The following is a 16,578-nucleotide window of genomic DNA, read 5'->3' as shown; positions in this document are numbered from 1 at the left end:
TACAGTACACTGAAAAAAAATGGATGTAGGATTTACTTTTTACATTAAAAATGTTTACAAATTATTACAAAGTAACAACATATAACGTTGAATTCGATGTGACATTTTGAAGTAGAATGACTGAAATAGTATTTTCTTTTAAAACATACTCTTTATTTTATTTACAACTTCCAGTGTACTTCTTTGACAAAGATACTTCTGTTGATATTTTCCCTTGATATGAAATTTTAACTGCAACCATTTTGTCTTGTGAAGCATGTGTAAGTTTGTACAGTATGTGTGCATGTGTGTTTTTGAACAAAATATTACTCAAAACACCTCAGGCATATAACACAACTGGAGTTGAAAACATTAACATTTATTTATTGATTAAGAGGTTATACATTTTATGATAAATATGGTCTTTTATTGTATTATTGGCAAAGATACTATGATTCAAATTTCTATACATACATACAAAATCTGAGGTAGGGCCTCAAGGATTAATGACATTTAAAATAAATTATGCCTTTTCATATATGTTTATTTTCTTCTTTTTATACATTTTGCTTTTTTTTTTTTTTTTTGACTGGTACAGGATTCAAAATCTAGATATGTTTCATATTTATACTCTACAATTCAACTCAAATGATGCCATGATCTTTTGGAGGTCCATATCTGTATCCATAGGCAGATTTCCCTCATGTAAAACACAGAAATATATGACATTACCCAAGTAATAAGAAATTTTACCTATGCTCCGATAGGTCCACAGTAAAGTGCCAAATGACACAACATACATACAATATAGACTGACCACATAATGACTGATTGGAAGCTACTCTGTATCATTATTCTGAAATACACATAATAGTTTATTACCAGAGGACATCTATAAGGCCAAAGGTTACCTGAAGATGTCATATAACATATTGACACACATCAATAATGACCACTAAATGAAGGATGAGTGGCAGTATCTCAGTCTCCTAAATACACAGAATAATATATATCATTTCTTCATATAGGCTATTTGTATATATATACATATATATGTTTTTCTTTTAGAACATTTGTTCTTTTTTAAGCTTTTTTTTTCAGAACCCTTTGAGAAGTTCTCCTTCTTTGGTTGCCTACTGCCCAGTGTCGCCCTGTAGGTAGGAAGAGGTGGTAAACTCAGCTGCAGCTGCTAAGCGAGGGACACATTCGAGAAAAGGAGCATAAAGGGGAAGCATACATGGACAAATAATCCACAGAAACACAAACAGCACATGCAAGACTGTTACCTATTTTTTTTTTTTCCACAGAATATTTGGTACGTGAAAGGGCTTGTAAGAATAGCTCTCGGACAGACGTACAGCAACACAAGGACAAACAGAAACTCCATCCAAAACCTTGAATATTACAACGATCGCAGTAACCATCTACTATTCGTGTGCTTTGGATACTGTTTGTTGTGCTACATAACCCAGAGCTTCTATTCGAGTAAAATCAGCTCTTGCAGATAAACCAATGCAATGAATAGGAAAACCACAAACTGACTGCCAGGCTGCATTTGGCCATGTCTGGATGGTTGGATAAGTATAAATCTAAACATTAAGCACTGCATATTATATCCACACATTCACACACACATATACTACACAGAGAGTAAGATTAAACATGTATCAGAAAAAGCATCTCTTTTGTGACACTAATATACTGAGGAATATCTTTTTTCTTTTTCTGTTTTATAAATGCTTTATATTCAAGGTGATTAGTGTAGTATCTGCATATTACATGGCTTTTGAAACCCATCGTGCCCAGGCAAAGTCTCAATGTTATTACTTGCATTGCATGGGCAGTGTGGCTCTTTTTACTAACTAAACAATATCCACAGTACTAATCGTTTAGGTATACATTCTGAACTAAAAATAAAAGTAGTACTTTTTTTTCACTGTGGTGGAGGAGAATAATCACTTATTTTTATGTGACGTTTAATCAAAGTGCTTTTTGTAGTGCTGCGACTGATGAGCACAACAACTAACCAATATATATAATATAATAACTGTTGCCTAAAGCAATACTACAAAAGCATTTTATCTGCAACCATATTTACAGTCCAGTAGCTGGAAATGATATATAAGGATTCAAATTGTCATTATATGGCATAATATTCTGAAAATGTCCACTTTCACAAATCGTATAGAGAATCAGTTATATGTAGGGCTGCACGATAATGGTTAAATGGTTCATCACGGTTAAAAAGTTAACTTCTTTGCTTAAAATATATATATTTTTAATTTCATCAGAAATATTGCACTTTCACATAAACACAAAATAAGAGAAAGTCAACTCACATGGTTTGCTCGCAGATTTAATTGCAGCAAACAGCACAAACGGCCGCTTTAAAGAAAGCAGACTGGTTGTATTTCACTTTTATTTGAGCAGAACATCTCAATAGAATATCTTTAAACTCCAACCTACATGTCTGCCAGTGTTTTCAGTTCATCAGTGCTTTTATCGTAATCTAGAGAGAGTGTGTACATGGTTAGGAAGATTAAGTGAACCAAGTATCGATTTATGAAAAGAAATACTCTGATTGGGGTATTTAAACGCTTGATATCTGGCAACAACAACCATGAACGGAAGCTTGTTACTATAGTGCAAGATAATGCAAATGCTCAATTAAATAGAAAGCGGGCAAATATCACAGGCGATTATGATTAATAAATCGAGAGAAGCAGAAATCATGATCACGATTAAAATACGACTCATTGTGCAGCCCTAGTTATATGTGAATCACATCAAGTTTCCATAAATATGTTCAATTCTAATCCAACATCTAATAAGGTTGATGGAATGGAGTAATACCTGAGACCCTGTTTCATGGCGAACAGACAGAGAGAAAAAATATATAAAAAATAAATAAATAAAAAAGGAGTGTGGTCCCCAAGCACAGGATTTCTGATGAAAAACTTTTTTTTCAAATCTGCATATCCTCTGCAAGCAATTGTTAAAAATATTATGTAAGCTAGTTGACGTTTCTAAAATATGTGACCCTGGAGCACAAAACCAGTCTTAAGTCGCTGGGGTATATTTGTAGCAATAGCCAAAAAAAACATTGTATGGGTCAAAATTATCGATTTTTCTTTTATGCCAATAATCATTAGGATATTAAGTAAAAATCATGTTCCATGAAGATATTTTGTAAATTTCCTACTGTAAATATATTAAAATAATATAATTTTTTATTTTTTGATTAGTGATATGCATTGCTAAGAAAGGTGATTTTCTCAGTATTTAGATTTTTTTGCACCCTCAGATTCCAGATGTTCAAATAGTTGTATCCCTATCTTAACAAACTATACATCAATGGAAAGCTTATTTATTCAGCTTTCAGATGATGTATAAATCTCAATTTCGAGAAATTGACCCTTATGACTGGTTTTGTGGTCCAGGGTCACATATACACTTTTTATGAGACGATTAGTTTGCCACACATACCACACTCCTTGATTTTCCTCTACTTTTCGTTTGTGCGCTCCACTATAACCGCGTACTGCATAAGGATAGGAGGATTCACAAAGTCTATGAACAGATCACGACACACAAACTCCAAAGCATACTCTATAATATTAGTATACATACATAACTGCTAGTTGGCTGTTGAGTACTACTCTAAACAACATTGAATGGTATTATTACAGTTTTGCATGGCTAAGTTTTCTTGAAGACAGGGATGGATCTATACTACTGGAGCCTACACTATGAGTTTGGCTTCTATAACATTGTAGAGATATTTCCGACAGGAAAAAGAGTAGGATAGCTTATAATTCACAGAGACTGAAATGTGCTCACTTCCCTCCATAATGTAGTACAATTGGTTTAATTAGCACTATACTATGCAGTATTTTATAAACAGAGGAAGTCTGAGGCACAAGGTATGGCTATAAGTGGACACAAGTGGAGAGCGATAGTACGATACCAGAAAAGAGTTCGAGTTCACTGTGCACTACTCAGCAGTTTATCTCATTATGTTTGCTACATTTAAGAGATGACAAGCAAATAGACAATACATATAAATGTTATTCTCTTCATTATTTTCTTTTTAACATCAGCAGTCACTTCGGAATGAAAAAATAATTAAAAAAAACAACCACTGCATGATGCACAATCAGTCAAATATTGCCTCAACATTTGCAACTGCATATTGCCTCTGAGAAAAAGGTACAGCTGGGATCAGTGTATTAGAATGTGCACGAAAGACCCACTCTCAGACTGACTACGAATAATTATTCAGAAAACAAAAAATCATAGGGAGTTGTCTGTGCTTTCCACCTGAAAAACCCCTCTAATAGTGTCAGAAGAGGGGGAATATGGCTGAAAGAGAACGCTATGGAAAAGAGGGGAGGTTGAATAGGGAAAGAGTTTGACGTGAGTGCTCACCCTCAGAGGCCTTATTGGTTTATTGATATTGGGCTGATAGCTGGAAATCTTTGGGGGGAAGTTTGAGGCCAAGGGAGTTGGTACCCAGAGGGTCGATCATGTTCTTGTAGCGTTCCCCGCGGTGTTTCATCAGGAATGGACCCCAGTCGGGTTGAGGAGAGCACACCAACTTCAGACGCTGCAGAGAACGAGAAGGGGCATCTAAATTGCATGCTGAGTGCTTGGTTTGCATCCTAGATACTGATTAATTTGTTTGGCCTTTTTCAAAAATAGAATTTAATAGAATTACTGAAAAAGATTCACTTTGATTCATTATTTTGTTGTAAACATTGTTCATGTGTATAAAACATTTATATCCATAAGATTTCGATAATTCTTTATAATTATGCATGCAAAATTTAGTTCTTACCAGGGTTATTATAGTAAAAATAAAAATAAAACCATAAAAAAAATTTTTTCATTACTTGAAATGAATATTAACTGAAATAAAATACAATTTCTAAAAAAACTAATGTCAGCTAGTTGCCAAGGCAACATTTCTTATTTTCATGCAGTTAAACTGAAATAAAAATGAATAAACTATTTAGACAAATTTTAAAAAATGTAAAATGAAAACGAAACATTTAAAAGTAAAAACGAATTCAAAATATTAATAAAACTATAATAGTATATCTTACCAGGGTTATTATAGTAAAAATAAAAATAAAACCATAAAAATATTTTTTTCATTACTTGAAATGAATATTAACTGAAATAAAATACAATTTCTAAAAATGTCTAAGTTTCTAAAAAAAACTAATGTCAGCTAGTTGCCAAGGCAACATTTCTTATTTTCATGCAGTTAAACTGAAATAAAAATGAATAAACTATTTAGACAAATTTTTAAAAATGTAAAATGAAAACGAAACATTTAAAAGTAAAAATGAATTCAAAATATTAATAAAACTATAATAGTATCTCAATGAAATTAAAATAACACTGGCTCTCACACCACAGGACTAAATACAATGAACAAATAATAGCATAAGGAGATTAAAATGGGGGGAAACTTTGGGCGAAAAAAGAGGAAAGGACCTGGAATAAACACTTTTCCTAAAATGTAAAAAAAAAAACTAGCCATCTACTTATTGAAAGGCAATACTGAGCGATTTTTAATAACACTCAAACAGAAAACAACCCAAACATCTCTCCCTTACCTCAATTAACGATCCAGGTGCAATGTGCATCTTAATAAAAAACATGATGGGAATCCATATGACAGAACAGATGACCATAAGCCAGCCGAGAACCATAGACCAGGTCGGATAAGTGTAATCCTCATATGTCATCACCTTCCACTGGTACAGACTAAGTGCCAAGATAAACGAGAGAGAGAGAGAGAGAGAGAGAGAGAGAGAGAGAGAGGAAGGGTCAGTGGCAGCACTAACCAAAAGTAATAGTACGGATGGATTTGTGCATGTAAGTGTGGTCAGGAATGGTCATATAAGGTATAAGGTGAACATACTGTGAGAATAGTTGGTGTGACAAAGGCCCAGCAGATCCTCCAAAACTTGTTTGGCTGGAACCCAATCTTCATCTCAATGTCCTCACAGAACCGCTGTAGTTCTGCACCACCTAAAATGTAAAAAAAAAAACTAGCCATCTACTTATTGAAAGGCAATACTGAGCGATTTTTAATAACACTCAAACAGAAAACAACCCAAACATCTCTCCCTTACCTCAATTAACGATCCAGGTGCAATGTGCATCTTAATAAAAAACATGATGGGAATCCATATGACAGAACAGATGACCATAAGCCAGCCGAGAACCATAGACCAGGTCGGATAAGTGTAATCCTCATATGTCATCACCTTCCACTGGTACAGACTAAGTGCCAAGATAAACTAGAGAGAGAGAGAGAGAGAGAGAGAGAGAGAGAGAGAGAAGGGTCAGTGGCAGCACTAACCAAAAGTAATAGTACGGATGGATTTGTGCATGTAAGTGTGGTCAGGAATGGTCATATAAGGTATAAGGTGAACATACTGTGAGAATAGTTGGTGTGACAAAGGCCCAGCAGATTCTCCAAAACTTGTTTGGCTGGAACCCAATCATCATCTCAATGTCCTCACAGAACCGCTGTAGTCCTGCACCACAAATACAGGAAGGAAGAAAGTCAACAGGCATTAAGATTTTAGCACTTCTGGTTCCATCCTCCCTAAGTGAATGGGTTTTGTGAATAGTTTTTGGTTAAATGCATGAATTAAGGTCTATGGTTCACACAAACAAAGATATTTTTACATTTGTGGCTAAATGAAAATAGATTTTGTCAGGGACATTAAACATCATCAGGCTGAACAAGTAAACTCATCGACTCGCTAGTCTACTTTCACAGCATTTACTATTTATCAGCTATATATCTTATAAATTAGTTACTAAACTAATCAAAACCTATAACTTAAAAAGGCTTAACAGGCTTAGCCTGCATTTTAGCTTGAACCTATTCATTGCTGCCTGCTTGTTTGTTTAATTATTTGTAATTTTCTTTTTCATTGCCTAAAAATCTGATTCCTGCTGTGCACTAAAATAAATGACTGGAGTAAGTCTAAAGACAAATTTTGTAAACTCACCATAAATGTACGAGATTCCAATCAGTTCGAATATAGCAATGATGACCAGAGAATAAGAGGCTGCAAAAGTGTCCACCAGCTGAAGCATGTACATTCCACTCTGTGCGTGAAAACACAAACACATATGCACAGTTAAAATAAAAATAAATGAGACCTAATCTAAAAATCACCCAGTGAATCACTTTAATTAAAAAACAAACACACTAACATTAATTCTAGACCTTTCCAATTATCTGCTTTAGGATATTCCATTCCAGTCTATTTACTTTCCTATTTACTTGTTTTTTTTTATTGTTTACCAGAGAGCTGCTTTAATTAAAGTGTGCTATAAAGGTAAAGATCTTGCAGATGGGAATAAGAGTAAATGTCCTACCTCAGTGATCATGGAGAAACCCAGCACAAAAAAGCACAAACAGCAAACCAAAGTGAACAGAGGCTTGTGTTTGCGCAGGTACTTGGGGAACTCATCAGAAACAGACGTCACTATAGTTTCTATGGTGGCAAACTGGAGAGAAAAAAATCAAATGAAAGAACGAAAGTGTGAATGAAAAGCAATTTAGTTATTTATTTATTTATTTATTTTACTGTGATCACATTACAACTGAAAAAAAAAACTGTAAATCATACAATTTATGATTTCCATTACCATAGTATCCAGACCAAGTGTAAGCAGCATGAGGAAGAAGATGACGGCCCAGAATGGTGACAAGGGCAACCTAGTCAGAGCCTCTGGATAGACCACAAAAGCAATTCCTGGACCTAAACAAAAAGAGCATATTTACAGACCAGACTGATCAAATGACTTTTAGGTGTGATGAAAGTGAAAACAATGACAATGTGGTGAGTTTTGTATATTTAGAAAAAGCAGCAACCAGACATCTGATCATAGTTAATCATAGTTCACCAGCCACAAAAAACACATACATTCATACTACCTACCTTCATCTGCCACACTCTCAATTGGGACTTTGAGCTCATGAGCCATGAAGCCAATAACTGAAAAAATGACAAAACCAGCAAATACACTTGTGGCACTGTTAATACACGTCACAATGAGAGTATCCCTGAAAAACAAAGAGACAGAGCCCATTGTGTAATCTTACATCATTAATAATCAACCATAATGCATACTTTGAGCAGATGTGTCTATTGAATGTGTACAATGTGTAATCTTTTGTGACATTATAAATGTCTTTACTGTCACTTTTGACCAATGTATCCTGGAAAAAAAAAATTTAATTGCTTTCAAATAAATAATTAATTAATCAATCTTACTGGCCCTAACATTTAAACAGTAGTGTATTCTAAAGTGACAGAGCTGGCTACCTGTAACAGTTGTTATGGAACTTATTGTAGGACGAGAGGGTTATAAGACCACCCCATGCTGCAGACAGAGAGAAGAAAATCTGTGTAGCAGCATCCTTCCAAACCTAAAGTGAAAAAGAGTAAAAGAAAGAAAGAAAGACCAATTGAGAAAGAGAAATAATAAGCCTTCTGGAGAAGAACATGTAACATTTTACCATCAAATATAAATAGCACCATTCTTTTTATTACCTTGGCATCATTGAGTTTTTCCCATTTGGGTGTTATGAAGTAAAGGATCCCAGAACCGGCTCCGGGCAGAGTGACCCCTCGGATCAAAAGGATGACCAACACCACATAGGGGAACGTGGCAGTGAAATACACCACCTGAAAACAAGGTGCATGTACATCACAACTATGTAGGTACAAACAATGTGCTTGTGAAATATAAAAAGACTTTTACTGACCAAAATTCAGAAAGTAAAACACATTTTGTTTTTCTTACATGCTTAGAAATCCTTATTAACCTATCTAATATTTCTTAAGCCAAATTAGTAAGCACACATTTACTAATTATGCTACACATTTCTCTGTGATACTGGGAATATTCCTATTTAGCTGCCAATCACTTACAGTTTTGTCTAACGTTCCTGCCAAATGATAATAATGTCACAAAGGCTTACTTTTAACCTGTTCTGCCTGAGGGAAACTTTCCAAGAAAGAAACTCTGCTAATTAATATAATAAATGACCAAACCTGACTTTAGAAGCATAGTTACTTGTCTTGACACCCACATTCACCAATACAACATCCGAACGGCAATTGAAACTTCAATATCATAATATGTGTATGCACAATACTTGTATTCAGCAAAGAAGAATTAAACTGATTAAAAGTGACAGAAAAACAATTATAATTTTTTTTAAGATCTCTATTGCAAATAAATGTTGTTCTTTTGAGTTTTCTATTAATCAAAGGATTCTTAAAATATATAATGATTTTTACAAAAAACAATAAGCTGTTTTTAACATATACAATATATAACAATAATAAATATGTCTTGAGCACAAATCAGCACTAATCATCAATTAGAATGATTTCTGAAGGGTCCTGTGACACTGAAGACTGAAATAAGGAAGTCATCTTTTCACTGGACCCGAATGAGGCCTGCTGTAGGCTTCTCTCTTAATAGTACATAGAGGAGAAATAAGGAGAGAAAATAGTCAACCTGTTTCCTTACCTTCCCTGAGGACTTGATCCCTTTTGCCAAAGAGGCATAAACAATAAGCCAGGCCAGAAAAAGACAAGCAGCCAAGGGCCAACGGATGTCACCTGGGTATTCAATACCCTTGGAAATATGCAACACATTATACCTGTCAAGAAAGCAGAGTGATTAGTATCCAATTAAGCTGAAAAATTACACACAGACCATCTTTAAATACACAGACAGATGGATAGATAGAAAACCACACTTACTTGAAATACTCCTCACTAGGGCTGACATAGGTTTTATTGTCCATTGTGACATTTAACAGTTTATTTAAATTCCCAACAGCATTTGCAGATAAACAGAATGTGGTGTTCTTGATTGATGTGATGTCTCTGTCCCTTAGTATACAGGAGTCTGGCCAGAAGAAACAATGACAGAACTTGGAATGAGCGTGGAAAAAATTCCATCGTCATTCACTACCTAATTGAAAAACAGTCTTAAAACAAATTAAGTCAACGAAATAAATCAAGCGTCGTACAAACAGGCCTACACAGTTCACACACACAGTCTGGTCAGCTATCCTTGTGGGGACTCTCCATAGGAGTAATGGTTTTTATACTGTACAGACCGTATATTCTATTGCCCTACACCAACCCTACCCCTAAACCTACCCCTCACAGGAAACTTTCTGCATTTTTAGATTTTCAAAAAACTTAATTCTGTATGATTTATAAGCTTTTGTACCCGTGGGGACCACAATTTAGGTCCCCACCGTGACACGAGTCCCCATGAGTCTGTGTGTAGTCAGGTTTAAGTCCCCACCAGGATATATAAAGCAGTACACACACACACACACAACTGTAATACTGTACACAACGTCTTTGATTCGTGTGCAAATTTAGTGGCGCTACTCAAACAAGCCACGAGGTGGCAGTGCATCTCACTGCGGCACTGCACCAACTCTTACAGTAAATTTGTCAAGCAAGCAGATTTTCTGCTGAATTCACCAATAGCACGACATTGAGAAAAGCGTTTTAAAACGAATTAAAACGTAAAAATGTCAGCAAATTAAATCAAACGCATAATAAAACACCAGCAATTTTATTCAAATTAGATTTTAAGCAAAACTCATTCTGAAAGTAAAGCAAACAGCATTTATTTCACTAATCGCACCTTTCAGTGTGACACAATAATTATGAATAAAATAAAAACACAAAATCTATTCTTAATTCATGATGGCACTAAAATGAAAAAGCACTTGATTTTACAGTTTCTGTAGCTGACAAAAATCTGTCAAGTCATCAAAAAAGAACTTTTGGCGCAATGGGGAAAAACTGTTGCATTTGGGGTATAAAAAGAGCAGGATGACACTGATAAACCTAAATTGAGTGGTAGGGTACTTAATTCCTGAAATACAGGTTGCGCATTGCGCATTTTAGTTAGAAGAAAAAAAGGGGGTGTTGGGGGGTGGACTCACAGGGAGAGAGAGAGAGAGAGAGAGAGAGAGAGACGCTCATCCTTACCCAAAAGCAGCATGTCTTTGTCTTTGCACTCGACGGTGTTCCATTCATTTTTACAGGTGGCCCATGGCAGTGTCTCCTTCAACGAAGCGAACAGGTAGTACAATGTCCAGCACATAATAATATTATAGTATATGGCTATCAAGACAGATATTATCAACATGGCAATCCCGCAACCTATAATAACAAAATGAAACCAGATAATAGAAATTACACTTAAAGCAGTCGGAAGGTCGATTACCAGTTCACTGGAAACACTCATATGACACATTAGCACAAACAAACTTTGCTCATAACAGAGCATCAATTAATAAAGTAACGTCAGGTTACCTTGTAGAGCTGGGATCGCTTTCCATACTGACACCGGGCCTTGGCTGGCGAACTGACCCAAAGACACCTCCAGCAAGAATATAGGTATACCGGCGAGGCCTAACATGATTAGGTAAGGTATCAAAAACGCACCTATACAAAAACAGAGAACAGCTGCTATTGAAAAAGTCATGACTCGGGAGTAGTGCGTCTTTAAAAAAGGGAACAATAAACATATTAAAGTTTGAATTATAGCTTTTCTTATATGTTTTAATTAAAATAAACATAATATATAACAATAGAACGAATGATATTATTTTATAATATTATAATAAGATAGGCTAATGGATAATAAACACAATAAATATGAAACATAATACAATAACACATATATACACTATTAATGTGTACAAACAATGCCTAATAATAATCTTTCGTTGCCCTTATAATTCGTACATTAAAATAAAATCCGTGCAATTATAAAACAATTTTTTTTAAATTTTGTAACAGAAAATAAAAATTGCCTCTAACGAAAGTTTGTATGCGTGTATTACTACGCATTGACATTCCGACTCATAAAAATCGATCTGTAGCAGAACAAAATATTTCCTAATATTTTTTTAATATGCCCCTTGATTGTTTCTCACCTCCACCATTCTGGAAAGCAAGATATGGGAATCTCCACACATTTCCCAAACCCACGGCATATCCCACCATGGACAGAATAAAATCCAGTTTGTTGGACCAGTTCCCCCGGGCCTTATTCTCATCTCCTCCTCCATCATCATCATCATCCTGGAAGAACAGTCCACTAAGTATTTATGAACGAATGCTGGCTGCTATATACATTTTAATAGATATTCAGTTTTTAACGATCATGACAATCATCAGATTATGGGTCATTATTATTATAGAGGCATCAACTTTTTTTTATTTATTTATTCAAATACACAAATGTTCCCCCCCAAATGTTTGTCTCGTTTCCGTGACCTGGGAATAAAGGGGTCGCCCTTGGCTCTAATGAAACACCCCAAAGGGAATTGTGCCATAAGAAGATTCTTATGTAACACATTATCCTGCAACACAACCATCAGAAACCAATCTCTGAGGACAATAAACCTCACAATTCACAGGCATACATGCAGAGCTCAGCATCTTCATTTCCAATCATAAAGCAAATGTTGTAACTCTTGATCTGGGGGGTTGTTTCATTTGCAATGCAGTAACAGTTACTATCCTAATACATAGCCTACAGCATTAGATGTACTCAGGTTCCTTGACATATCCTCTTACTCTTACTGTTCGTGAAAACTGCTGTAATTATTGTGCTGTCAGAAACAATCAGTATTCATTATTATTATAGAGGCATCAACTTTTTTTTATTTATTTATTCAAATACACAAATGTTCCCCCCCAAATGTTTGTCTCGTTTCCGTGACCTGGGAATAAAGGGGTCGCCCTTGGCTCTAATGAAACACCCCAAAGGGAATTGTGCCATAAGAAGATTCTTATGTAACACATTATCCTGCAACACAACCATCAGAAACCAATCTCTGAGGACAATAAACCTCACAATTCACAGGCATACATGCAGAGCTCAGCATCTTCATTTCCAATCATAAAGCAAATGTTGTAACTCTTGATCTGGGGGGTTGTTTCATTTGCAATGCAGTAACAGTTACTATCCTAATACATAGCCTACAGCATTAGATGCACTCAGGTTCCTTGACATATCCTCTTACTCTTACTGTTCGTGAAAACTGCTGTAATTATTGTGCTGTCAGAAACAATCAGTAACACAGATTTTGTTTGAGAGACTACAGAACAATGTCCTTTTGTCCAAAACACTTTTATGACTATTATGAGAGCCATATATCACAAATGACAGTAGCCGTCTTTTACCCCTGAAACACATTGCATAGAATACATAACCGAGCCTACACCGATATTCACACAGCAAAAACGAATTAAGTAAGAGCAAATTAAATTCAAACAAAAGGTTCGAAGGTCTTAAATTAGACTACACATTTATATAAGTGCATATGTGTTTTAAACGTTTCAGTAACGTTAGTCACGGCGCATTTTTACCTGTCGCCAAAGACGCCAGCGAATAGATTTTGGCTAGGAGGTAACCATAGCAACAGTACGCCGCTCCAAATAACCGTCACTACTTATCGCTAAGTGTACATTTCAATATCACAATAAAACGCTATATATTTTTTAAAGGATAATAGTGCTTGTGGTGGTAAATGACTGTTTCGCTTGAGTGAGACGAACCTCTAGAAACTCCAACCCTTATCATCATCATCATTTTTTAAAATCATTTTTTGTATTTTCTTTACAAACATAAGTGGGTTAAATGAAAGTCTCGCGAGCAAAATTCAAACTGTAACTATCTTACCGGACAAAGCTGCAGCTGGATTCCTTTGGTTTGACAATGCTACTACGACACTTACAATATCAAGGTTTTGTTTTTGCTCAAGCCTCTCCCCGTTTGAAAGCTTTAGCTTAGGGGTGATTGGCTGATTCAACCGGAATGAAACGTTGCTTAACCATGCACTTACCCCGGTCACCGTGCCAGGCAGAACAGATGTATTGCCATCTGTACCCAGGATGATGGTGGTCTGGCTCATGGAGGTCCAGTCACCGGTGGTGTTGTTATGCTCCGCCGCGATCCTTACAGCACTTTGATTGTTAGACATGAAGTCCGACGTGGCTTTACCGGTCGAACGATCCATTTTACCGACGGAATCCTTGCGCACGGCAGAATTAACGGGAGCAAACGTGGGTCCAGGTGCGGCGTTTTTAAACGTCCCGTATGCTTTATTGTCTTCCATTTCGCACGGTTTGTTTTCCGAAGGACAAAAAGTTTTCCGTTCGTTTACAGGCGGCGGTTGGGGCACCGGGTTCCCATTCTCCGGTGTGTTAGTAGTTGTAGCTCCAACCGCTCTCCCAGACGGCTGGGGCGGAATACCGTTTGACGGTTGTCTCAACATTTCCCCGTGCTCAGAAAAATCCTGCAATGTTAAATACACATTAGACAGGACCAGTATAATTAGCGCAGCCTAACAATTAACTGCTTTTCACACCTAGTGACCGAGCATTTTTACAGACACCTAGCTACCCCTAGGCAAAATGTTCACGCTATCATACTATAACTTCTGCAATGTATTTTCTGCTAGACCGTTTCTGGACATGTCTGCTCCACTTCTTTGATTTTCAGCTCACGGACGGTAGCTGTTTGCTTCTTGCTTTTACCATTAGAGAAAGATTCTTTAATTTTACGCCTCATTTACCTCCTGTCATTCAACCCCGGCACATCCCCTGGTTTTATGGGCAATAGACAAGCTGCCGGCCAAAGCTCCCCCCCTGCGGCAGGCACCAGTCCCGGTGTAAGTGTGCAGTTCAAGCCCGGGTGCAAACATGGAACATTACACCAGCAATTACATCGCACCATAGGAGATCACTGTCCTAAAACTCTTGTAAAATAAGTTAAAATATTCTAGTTATCTAAATACTAAAAGAGAAAGAAAAATAAATAAAATATGAATATGAATCATATGAATACTAGCTACTACTACGAAGGTTTTGTAATTTTTTGGAATTTGTAATTATTTGTTTTTAACGCGATATACATAACTAAATACTGCCGTTGAAAAGGAGTAAAAACGCCTGCTATAAAGTTTCAGCACCGTGGATAGCGACACTTACACACACAAGGCAGCGCGAGACTACGATTGGGGACGGACTGGCTCGTGACTGATTAATAAACTTGTCCCTCAGGACTATGTAAAGATGTTCATCTGACGCGCGGAGAAGATCCTGCAGACGCAGGCATCGTGGGGACTGCATAGTTGACCGACTCCTATACATACAGATAAACCTAATGACATTTCATCATGCAATATTATTAAAGATAGATAACAGGCCCATTTTATGTTTTCTAATTACATTTTATCACAAGAGAAAGATGGGATTAAAAAGCTGAGAGTGAATCAGGGGAGGATGACATGCAGCTTGGCTCCAGATGGCAGAGAAAGCTGCTGCTCTCTACAGTACGACTACAGTAGGAATACAGGCGGCACAGTTTATAAGGAAGGCCTGAAGACAATGACGATGATTACACCAGATAATCACTTTGATTAACTTCACGTTTCACTGCCAGACGTAAATGAATGTTTACCCATTTGGCAAACAAGTCCCCCACCCCCCATCATTTCTTTCTTTGCTGCAGGTTACATGAGATAAAAATATGCTGACTGCAGCATTTTGACATGAAGAGATGGGGAGATGTCAGATGTGACTGTCACAGTGCGCTGCAACTGTCACGTCGGTTTTTTTGTACCTTTTACTAACAAATGATCCCCTTAAAAGAACATTAAAAATTCATTCTGTCACAATTCACTTTTCCTTAACCCAAAAAATTATTTTTGGATGCAAGTTCAAGACCGCTGAGGCCTGTTAATTAATCATTCTAATTCTATGAGAATAGGGAAGTCTATACTACAACTATAATGATAACGCCACAGGAATATATGGAAGCTTCAGTATGCAAGAAAGGTTCTTATCACTGATCTATATTAGAGAATATTTATATAGATCAGTGGTTCTTATACAGAACCAGTTCTGTTTTTTGAAAAATACCAGAACTGTGCAAAATTCATAACTTTCGGTTCTAAAAATGTTTCTGGTGCAACGAGTTAGCAAAGCACTGGGAACTTTACCAGAATGCAGAAAACACGGATGAAATTCTCAGAAGTAAGAAAAAACTTTATTGCCATACAAGGATTTTGTTTTGGTGTCACAAGCTTCCAGTACACAGAGACAACAACAACACACAGATAACAAAAAATAAGATGTGAATAAAATACACACATGTATAAATAAACAAAAAATAGAAAAAAAAACGTATTTTCTGACTTCTTTTTTGGAGTCATAAAAAAATAATTGACTGAATTTCCTTAATAATTTTAATAGAAATAGAATAGTTTAATACTTAATGGAATTAGAATTGGAATCATTAGGCAGAACCGGAACTGTAAAATTTCTTACAATTCCCAACCCTACATGCTTATAATACACAGAACATTATTTATGTGAATACGCATTTATGTGAATGCTAATATAGCTATCGTTATCATTCTTGGTGTGAACGGGCCTTTAGAAACTACTTGGCAAACAAGTCATGCACTAATGTGTCAGGAATAGAAATCATCAAAAG

At 36.1% G+C, this 16,578-nt stretch overlaps 1 protein-coding gene across 1 annotated transcript; it reads right to left on the bottom strand.

Moving 5' to 3' along the window:
- Positions 1-4,214: 4,214 nt before the first annotated feature.
- Positions 4,215-15,195, bottom strand: LOC107557274 (sodium- and chloride-dependent glycine transporter 2). The gene is made up of 16 exons (XM_016240638.1): positions 15,166-15,195; positions 13,922-14,374; positions 12,005-12,152; positions 11,379-11,510; positions 11,052-11,225; positions 9,795-9,942; positions 9,559-9,691; positions 8,571-8,705; positions 8,343-8,446; positions 7,956-8,080; positions 7,663-7,775; positions 7,390-7,521; positions 7,017-7,116; positions 6,433-6,533; positions 6,126-6,293; positions 4,215-4,585 (listed from the first exon to the last, which is right to left on the bottom strand). The coding sequence occupies exons 1-16, from the start codon at positions 15,193-15,195 to the stop codon at positions 4,427-4,429; spliced, it is 2,355 nt and encodes a 784-aa protein (XP_016096124.1). The 3' UTR covers positions 4,215-4,426.
- Positions 15,196-16,578: the final 1,383 nt, after the last annotated feature.

Source organism: Sinocyclocheilus grahami, unplaced genomic scaffold (assembly GCF_001515645.1).
Source record: "Sinocyclocheilus grahami isolate Dianchi unplaced genomic scaffold, SAMN03320097.WGS_v1.1 scaffold596.1, whole genome shotgun sequence".
NCBI classification, from domain to species: domain Eukaryota; kingdom Metazoa; phylum Chordata; class Actinopteri; order Cypriniformes; family Cyprinidae; genus Sinocyclocheilus; species Sinocyclocheilus grahami.
This window is presented reverse-complemented; position numbering and strand designations above follow the sequence as displayed.